This window comes from Dioscorea cayenensis, chromosome 2, assembly GCF_009730915.1.
Source record: "Dioscorea cayenensis subsp. rotundata cultivar TDr96_F1 chromosome 2, TDr96_F1_v2_PseudoChromosome.rev07_lg8_w22 25.fasta, whole genome shotgun sequence".
In the NCBI taxonomy this organism is placed as follows: Eukaryota; Viridiplantae; Streptophyta; class Magnoliopsida; order Dioscoreales; family Dioscoreaceae; genus Dioscorea; species Dioscorea cayenensis.
The window spans coordinates 11,525,843-11,535,185 of record NC_052472.1 but is presented as its reverse complement, the minus strand read 5'-3'; the positions used below and the strand labels follow the sequence as shown (position 1 = coordinate 11,535,185).

General features: G+C 38.1%; 1 protein-coding gene across 1 annotated transcript; it reads right to left on the bottom strand.

Moving 5' to 3' along the window:
• Nucleotides 1–1,862: 1,862 nt before the first annotated feature.
• On the bottom strand, nucleotides 1,863–8,908 carry LOC120270364 (protein ALTERED PHOSPHATE STARVATION RESPONSE 1-like). Its single transcript, XM_039277364.1, has 4 exons — nucleotides 7,358–8,908; nucleotides 7,088–7,239; nucleotides 5,926–6,149; nucleotides 1,863–3,637 (listed from the first exon to the last, which is right to left on the bottom strand). Exons 1-4 carry the CDS (start codon nucleotides 8,619–8,621, stop codon nucleotides 2,893–2,895), a joined length of 2,385 nt encoding a protein of 794 aa, XP_039133298.1. The 5' UTR covers nucleotides 8,622–8,908; the 3' UTR covers nucleotides 1,863–2,892.
• Nucleotides 8,909–9,343: the final 435 nt, after the last annotated feature.

The following is a 9,343-nucleotide window of genomic DNA, read 5'->3' as shown; positions in this document are numbered from 1 at the left end:
CAATTAGAAACTTAATGTTAATACTTATTTATTGAATCTTTCGAAATCTCTACAGAACTTGGAATAGATTGTGTCCCCTAGCACTAAAATTCTCATGCAAATCATAGTCACCAATTTAAAAGGAGCTCCAATTATTAGCGCAAAAAGCATGAAAAAGAAATAAGAAAACATGATATTTTGCTTCTTTGCCTATATCTCTAATTTTTTATTATGCCCAACAATCTCTCTTCACTTCATAGTAACGATATAAGTATTACTACTTGCTCTTCCACAAAAGGGTCTCTCTCAAGATTCGGAGGAAGGATGATGCTTGGATTTATAAGCTTTTGTTTGGGGGTTCGTCAAGTATAAGTATAAATCCTTTAAATATATATATATATAGTTACACGTACAATTATATTTAACTGTAGCAATGATCTTTTATTATCCAAAATGTCAAAATTCATTCCACCAAAAAAAAAATGTTTTATCAAAAACTGACTTCATCACATCTTTGACTTCCATCTACTCTGATCGAAACACTGCTTGCAGTGAATAAACAAAAGAAAAATCAAGCAAAGCTTCTTATTAAACCAATATAAATTAGAATTCAAATTTATAGTTTTCTAATAACATTAAAAAAGGTATTAAACATTTTATCAAAACTTTGAATGCTAAAATTAATAAAAATAAAATTGTCATCATAAATATATCCAACAAACTTGCGCTTAGATGTAAATGCATGCTCAAATATAGAACCTGACCTTAATATATTAATTACTAAGCAAGACACCCAAGCAATGTAATTTGTATGAAAGAAAAATTGTCAAAAATTAGTACAGATCAAAATTACGCTCCAAGATGATGTTATCCATCTCACAAAAAATTAAAAAAATAAAAACAAAAACAAAACAAAAAATGGCTATTGTTCAAAATAAAAAAGCAAAGAAAAATTTATATTCTCAGGATATTTTCATTTTTATAAATAGTTTCCCAAAGTTTACAATTATCTAAAGAAATCCTAAAACAGAAACAAATGCTTGTTTGCAACTTGAGCCCAAGTCAATAAATAAATAAACCAATAAATCCGTAGCGGCACCCAGCATCAATGGCCATCGACGGAGCTTTGGCCAAAAGAAATTATATTTGGTATTACTTGGTAATCAACAACCAAATCCTAATAGCAAAAACCAACAGAATTATTTTATAAATAAATCAAACTAAAAAATAATGTAAAAGGCCAAAATAATTAATAGAAAAAAATAAAAATTTTACAATAAATTAAACAAATTTACTCTTAAAAGGCTAGGTTGAATACAATTTGCACACTCCTACAGTCATACTTACGGTCCCGGTCCCGGTCAATTAATTTTTATAAAACCACACAATTAAGTTCTAAATTAATAGTTAAAATTCAGCATTATGAACTAATGCTAACAGTATCTGCTAACATACCACTATATTATGAATAAAAGAACATACCACTAATACAATCACATTCAGACAGTTGAGCGGGCATAGCTTTCATCATTAACACAGAACTAATTACAAAACTTAAAGACTTTGACCAGCCAAAATAAATGTTATCCCATTACAGACTGCATTCGCTAAAATCATTGCCCAAACTAGAGAGTTACAAAAAAGCAGGCAATCATCACCAACTCCAGCACAGCAAATATGGTCAACAACAAAAAGCCAGGTAGCACCACAGGGAAATAAATGAACAGAAGCATTTACATTTTTACACAACATACACACTAGCAGCTGCACAAACCATAAATCACACCTTGGTCCACAACAAATGCATTCTCTCGATTATTGGGCATTGAGTGCCCTCATTCCAGCTGCACAAACCTCATCAGAGCCATCAAACAAGATAAATCGCCATGAAAATTCTGAAAATTTTAATTATTAATGGACTGTACAACAATAAATACAACAGAAGTCATGATGATCCAATGGAAGTTACCCTGCCAACTTAAAGGCTGATGATGAATGAAATTCACAATTATTTTTGCCGGTAAGTTGGTGCAATTTACCTTGCTAACTTGAAGGCTGCTGCCGCCAAAGTTTGTCGGAATTGCTCTGGCAAATTTGCATGACTGAACAACATTTTTTTCTTCTACCGGCTCCTCATATGCTTGACATTGTACGAGTGCTGGGTTGTCTACCAGAAAGCATAGAGGATTGTACCTTTCAAATCAGAAATGAGAGCCCCAAACTCCACTTCTATCATTACTGAATGTCTGATTTTTTTCTTTATTTGACCAGGACATTCTTGTAATTGAGATTATCTCATCTGTAAACCATGGTTAGGCTAATGCTGACTTTCATGACTATTACAATCTCTATGCTGATAAACTAACCTTAATTTGCTCTCTGCATTATCTTAGAGGTTGATTTCTGTAGCAAACCCACTAACCTCCCCAAAACTGCATTTTCAGTCATCATGTGGACTCCATTCAATTGCATGCATTAGGTATTCAATCACCCTTAAAGAAGTTTGTGAAAGGACTCAACCCAACACTCTGTTCCCTGCAGCCTACCGCCAATCCAAAAGGATCAATGCCACTCATTTTCGAGCTTAATACCACTTAGCAGGCATCCCTTTGACCTGTGACAGTTTGGATATTGAAACCTCCATGTTAGACCAACTGTAGTTCCAGTAATATTGTACAAGGTTGTGAAACTTTACATGGTCACCACTCTCATCTTCTGCACAAGCATTGTTCCTTGCAAGCGATGATTGCACTTGCCATGAAAATCGCAACAGCATCAAAACTCTACCTTTACGGATCAGTTTTGACCTTATCAAACATTGAGGATGCCCCTTGGTGCCTCCAAACACAGAAGGTTTACTTTCCTGCTTGTCAATGACCTTCACTTAACTGGTAATAATGAGCCTGTATAAGATTATGAAAGTTTTGCATTATCCCTAGCTATCCTCTCTTCTTCTGCGCGCGCATTTAGTTCCTCATAAGCTTTCACTGTACATCCAGTGAAATTCTCCATCGTCTCAAAAATTTGTCTGAGGCCTAATTGCATGCCTTTGATTTCCATATTGTGGGCCTGGCTCACAATTTGCCCATAGACGGGAGCACCATCTTGGCCTGAAACTAAGACCAATTTCTTGTTTAGAGCATCAAAAGCCCTGTTAATTGTCTGAGTTTCCCTATCCCTTGTTCTAGACCATCTATCTATATCATTAGCTGCCACTAGCCTCTGTCGTTGCTCAAAATTTTGCTGTTCCCATAAGTATTTCACATTCATGGCAAACGCATTCATTGCATCAACAACTTCCCTCTCAGAAATCCTATCCAGTGCTTGCGCCCAGTAATTGCATATAACAAACACAGGGGGTGCGCCTAACCTTCCAGGAGAAAAAGGAGCAATTCCATCAGCTGTCTCTTCAGGCTCATAATGAAGACATAGTATAAGCCACCCATTCAAGGCTTTAACATAGTTCTTCTGCGCAATCACCCAAGCAGAGAAATTTCCAATCCACTCCAACAGCTCCAATTCCAGTTGCAACATTAAATCCATGAGAGCATCACTGAGCTTTCCACCAGATGCAATAGATTCTAGGCTTTTAACTTCTGATATGGCATGGCACTGAATCCTATGGCACTCTAGCATAGCCTTCCACATTCTCACAAACCTGAACAAAATTTGATCACGCAGAAATATGTCACTAGTTAAAGTCGCAGATTTGCTTTTGGCTATAGAATTATGAAAATCCAATAGTATACATATTACACGTGCATAAAAGTAAGTTAGACAAAATAATTGGAATGTAAAGACATCAACCGATCAGATATAAGTCAAAAACCCTGTCTTTATGTACAATATATACTTTCCAAATTGCATAACATGTAGAAAGAGCAAGAGATAGAATTGTGGTTCTAATAAAATTTGAACACAAACCAATGATGCATGTGAGGCTAAATAAAACAAGTTCATACGTTGAAACTAATCACCCAGCACAATGCTCAAAATAAATAAATAAATAAATTTTTTATCATCCAAGACTATAAAAGACCATGACAAGTGCTATTCTAAGTATAATAAATAATAGTAAGACGATAGCTGGCAAAAAAAGAGAAACCAATGACCATCCTTTCAACCTAAGGATAATGCAAACTTGCAGCTTAAGAAGCAATTCAATTTAATAGATGGTCAACAAAATGAGTTTAATCATAACCAACATGCAACTTCAAAAATCAAAAGCCATTGCAACAGAGAGTAATGTTGACAATCATGATTGACAAGTTAACTAGAAAATTGTTACAAGCAATTAAAATATTTACCAAAGCAAATTTTATTTTAGCTACTGGTCCAAAGACTTTATCTAATTACCTTAGCTAAATGGTGAAAATAAAATATTTTCGAATGATAGATAATCATAATACGCAAGAAAGGGAGCTTTTTATTTGTTATCAAAGTCTTCCATGCTTCATTCCTATCCTTAAGGACAGCATACAATTTCCAATGGCATATCAAACTAAACAAGCAATAAAACACCTAAATCTCTAAAATAGATTCTCCCTATCTTTTTTTTCAATCTTGCCATCTCAGTCACATGGTGTATATCATTCTCATTCTGCATAGCCCAGAACATATTATTTAAATTTAATTTGTAATGCCATGTGGAATAAACTGAAATGTCACCGGAAACAGCCATTGTTACGTTGCAGAAAACTGAACATGAAACAGGAATAAACAAATTTTAAATCTCAATGTCCCTGAAATAAACCACATATAGGCATGTAAAGCTAAAAGTAAACAGTCAGAAGATGTTGCATGTTTCGCACAACCAAAGTTTGCCACAAACCAAAGGGACCAATATAACTATCATACTAAAATCAGTAAAACCCTTACATAAACTTCAACAAATGAGAAACTAAAAGAAAGATAAGCTGGAGTTTGACCTTCAAATCTCACAGAAGGCACATACTCTGAAACAAACAAAAATGTGATGGAAGGAAGAAGACCAAAAGACAGGAAAAATTCAAACAAGGATTAGGAACCAACTACTTCCAGGAGTATGAGGAAGCAAGCTTAAATGGAAATTAATACCACAGAAGCTTTATTTACACCTTGAATGTGAATTGTTGGAGGAAATGGAAGGATCACATAGGTTTCCTTTTAAAGTGTCATAAATACATAGAGTGGTGGTTTCAGTAATCTCCAATAGTCCCATAACTGATCTTATGTATGAAATAGACACAAGCAAAGAGAGATGGAAACAATCTCTGCATACTCACCGTCCAAGATATCACACTTAGAAAATATGAACATATGAATCCAAGTAGACAAGAGCATCAAATGGCTGGCTCTGATATGAACAATGCAAGATATCCAAGGACCATGCAAATAGAGAATCCACACCGCTGATGTTGAGCTATGACTTTAAAATAGGCATGGATTAAATTAAAATTGATTTTGAAACAATTATGAGAATTTTCAAGAATCTGTCACCTAACAAATTCTATATTTGGCATATCCAATAATAGATATTCATAATACCTCCAGAAATGTAATTTTCAATCATTAAGTATCTTATATGGTGAAGGTCTTGATGAATAATGCTTCAGAATGGTGATTATTAGGAAAACATTCTGAGCTCATAAATTGCCTTCTCAGCTCCTACAGGCTAATTGTACTGCAATCCTCAAAATGAATTTGCATCTGACAGGATTCAGGTATAATTGCTGTTAAATTTTTATACATAATCAACACGAGATCTAAGAGATAAATAATAATATTGAGATCTATATGCAGAATATCTTATTGTGGTCTAGAGAAAGTTAATCCGGAGCTCTGGTTAATCATACTTAGCATGGATCATTGAACAGATATATTTTAGATAGATGAAGATGAGCAAATGCAGGAAAAAGGATAATCAGTGTACTTGAAATCTTATTGAGAAGTAGCTTAATTCCATACCCTTGAATCAATTCATTAATTTGTGGCCATAATTCTTCATCCCTTAGCTTGTTTATTCTTTTTGAAATGGATTCAACAACCTGAATTGCTATTCGAATCTTTGTTGATAACTTTCTGATCTCAACTTGAGTGGAATCAACTTTATGGGCCTCTGCTCCCCTTTCGTCCAGGTGTTTAAGTCGCTTGACTTTCCGTTCACGCAGTACCCGCAACTTTTCCTCAGTCTGAAAAATAGTGAATTTTATCAAAAGGCATTGCGTAGCAACAAAAACTAAGCTATCTTAGTCAAAAAGTGGACTGTATAAACTAGTGACTCTGGAATTACCGAAAAAGTGATCACAAAAAAGACAACAAAACCGAAGGCAGTCAACGAGCGATATGATAATGAGACTAATGACAGGTTCCATCAGTTTAATAAGATCAGTTTGGTCTTCACAATATTGGAAATATTTAACAGGCAAGATGAATCGTCGGACAAGGTAAACGACAAGTTTCATTAATTTAATCTGACCAGTTAGGTCTTCATCATATTGGAAATACAAGATGAGAAGAATGAAAGGAACTATCATACAAAAGGTGCAGAATACGGAACGAGCATTGAGCAGAAATAAAAGCATGATGAAAAGAGACATGCTCTCAATTCTTGAAGAGAATCAAACAAAAACGTAGAGATGATTATTGGAATGGGAATCAGCCAACAAACGTACCATCAAGTCAGGACAAAGCCAGCGTCTGAATATGATAAAATTAGTGAGTGTTCATGCGACAAATGAGGAAGTAGACATGGTCCACTTAAATAATTTGAGAAATTTATGTGAAGCAACAAAAAGGTGTAAATGTGGTACAGATAGGGACCAATGTAAGAAATACTTCAACAAAAGGATACCATAGCATTAAAATATAGGGAGAATCATTGTATATGGAGCTAAGTTAAGAGCCACCACGAAGCAGAGAATAAAGAAGGCATAAAATTACAGAATAGATCCAAAATTCTAGTAAAACAATACCAGTCATCGACTAAACAAATAAAACTCACTAACTAATCATTCACATCCAGAGGAATCACAATCAAATAAGGCAAAATATATCAATATTAAAAGAAGAAAAGGATGAAGAAGAAGGAACAGTGGAATTCTTAAAAAATAAATTACAGGAGCATTACCATGACTTCCTCATAGAGCTTCTTCTCCCAAATGTACAGTTTCTGTAAAGTGGACGAGAGGTTTCCCGAACCCATGGCCTTATCTTCTTCGTAAACCAACAACTCATCATTTTGTGAAGTTGATGGACCCATCAAACACATCATTTTTGAAACTATTCATTCAAAAATGTTGAATAAATTTCATGTGATGAACTTGATGATTAGCAATCAAGAAACAATTTTTAAAAAAAAAAATATATAGAAGGAAAGAGAAAGGAGGAGATTGATCACCATGAATCACAGAATTCTTCTGATGATAAAGAAGCTTGCCAACCTCCAGCATTTTCGAGAGCTCATCAACAGTATCAGAAGCCTTCTCAAACTGAGTCTTGATCTCCCCAGCAACATCAGAAATCCCATGGTACTTCCTAAGATTAGCCAAAGGTGCCGCAGCACTGCGCCGATCATCACTCTGAAGTACCTCATCAGCAACCACATTCTTCTCCACCACCGGCGCCTCATCCTCATCCTCAACCTCAGAAGGACCTCGCTTGTAAGGCGGTTCCTCAGCAAGACCACCGATCTCCTCAACCTTAGCCGCCGGGGGCTTAGCAGGAGAACTGGTACCCACAAACTTCTGATGATCACTATAAGCTTCCTTGACAACCTCATGCTCCTCATCCTCCAGATCAGGGATGCCCTCCTCCTCCCTCACCTCCTTAGAGCTCCGGCTCGGGGTATAAGTCGGGTAGTAGTTGTCATAAGACTCAAAAACATTCAAGAAATCCCAAGAAGATGAGCTCGGCGGCGGAGGTGGCGGTGGCGGGGCCTTAGAAGATGACGCCGCATGCGGCGGCGGCGGCGGCGTCATCGCAACGGGAGGCGGAGAAGAGGAGCCGAAGAAGCCGCCATAGCTGGAATAGGCATAGGGATAAGAATAGGAAGGATAAGAGGAAGAAGAAGGAGGGCTTTGGTCGGGAGGAGGATAAGGATAGGGATATGAATATCCGGAATAGTGAGACTGAGGCGGTGGTGGTAGTGGTTGCTCGTAGGAGACGGAAGAGGCTGTGGGGTGGTTGCGGGCGTAGCTAAGATTTGTGTAGGTGGTGGGGCCCACCTCATGTTCAGAATCAAGCTCGACGTCGCGGTGGAGATGGTGAGGCGGTGACGAGCCGGGGGAGTGGAGAGGTGAGTCGGAATCGGAATCCGAGTCGGAGTGGAAGTTGATGTGAGATCCAGAATGGGAGTGACCATGACCGTGACGCTGATGATGAACAGCAGCAGGAGGGGGAGGAGGAGAGGAAGAAGGGGGCAAAGGGTCACCCTTGCGTTGTGTAGGGAGAGGGAGCACCGGCGAGGACGGAGGAGGGAGGGCGGCCGCGCCATCGAGCAAACGGTGCAAAGAGACGCCGACGGAGCGGAGAGAGCGGGCGTAAGAGGCGTGAGCGTCGGCCAAAACGTAGCGGTGCCGGATGGCGTCTGCCAAGAACTGGGTGCGTTTCTGGCATAGCGCCACCGCTGGCAAGTCGTCCAGCTTCGAGCCGGCGCAACCCATATAATCTACTAGTTGTTTCAGTAATCAAAAGGAAGGATGGAAAGAGAGAGAGAAAGAAGGGAGGGAGATCACATCAGAGAATGATTGGAAGGGGAATCGGAGAGTAGATCTAGGGCTTGGTGGGAGGGAAGAGAAGGAGGGAAAGAGAGAAGGGGATAAGAGAGAGAAGGGAAAGCAGGTGTGAGAAGGGGTAAAAGGGGAAATTTAGAGAGGTTTTTTCTTTCCTTTATGTGGTACTTGCCAGCGAGGAGTTCATCGTCTGATTGTAGAGAGAGAGGGGGTAACGTTATGACTGACTGAATAAGTGAAATTTAAAAATTTTAATTTAATTTAAAATAAAGGAAAAGTGGGGGGAAAAAGGAAAAGTTATTCTACAGAGTGATGGGGAAGGGGCTTTATGGGAAGAATGAACGAGGGGATTGGCTTTGTGGTAGTGGGGGCGCGTACGAGTTTTTTTTTATTTTAGTTTATTTTATTTGTTTATTTTCGGGGGGTTTGAGAGAACGCGAGGAGGAGGATGAGGGATTATGCGCGTGCGTGTGGGTGGTCGACCGTTGACGCATGTCGCCGCCGTTGTTGTTATTTTGGTCTAGGTAAAACTTGGGGGGATTGTCAATGGTCTTCTAGTTCTTGTTACGTTAGCAGTTGCTTTCGCTTTCTTTGTGGTAGAAGGCGGCGTAGGCGTGGGATTTTCCAAGATGCTCTATGAGATTCATTTTTTT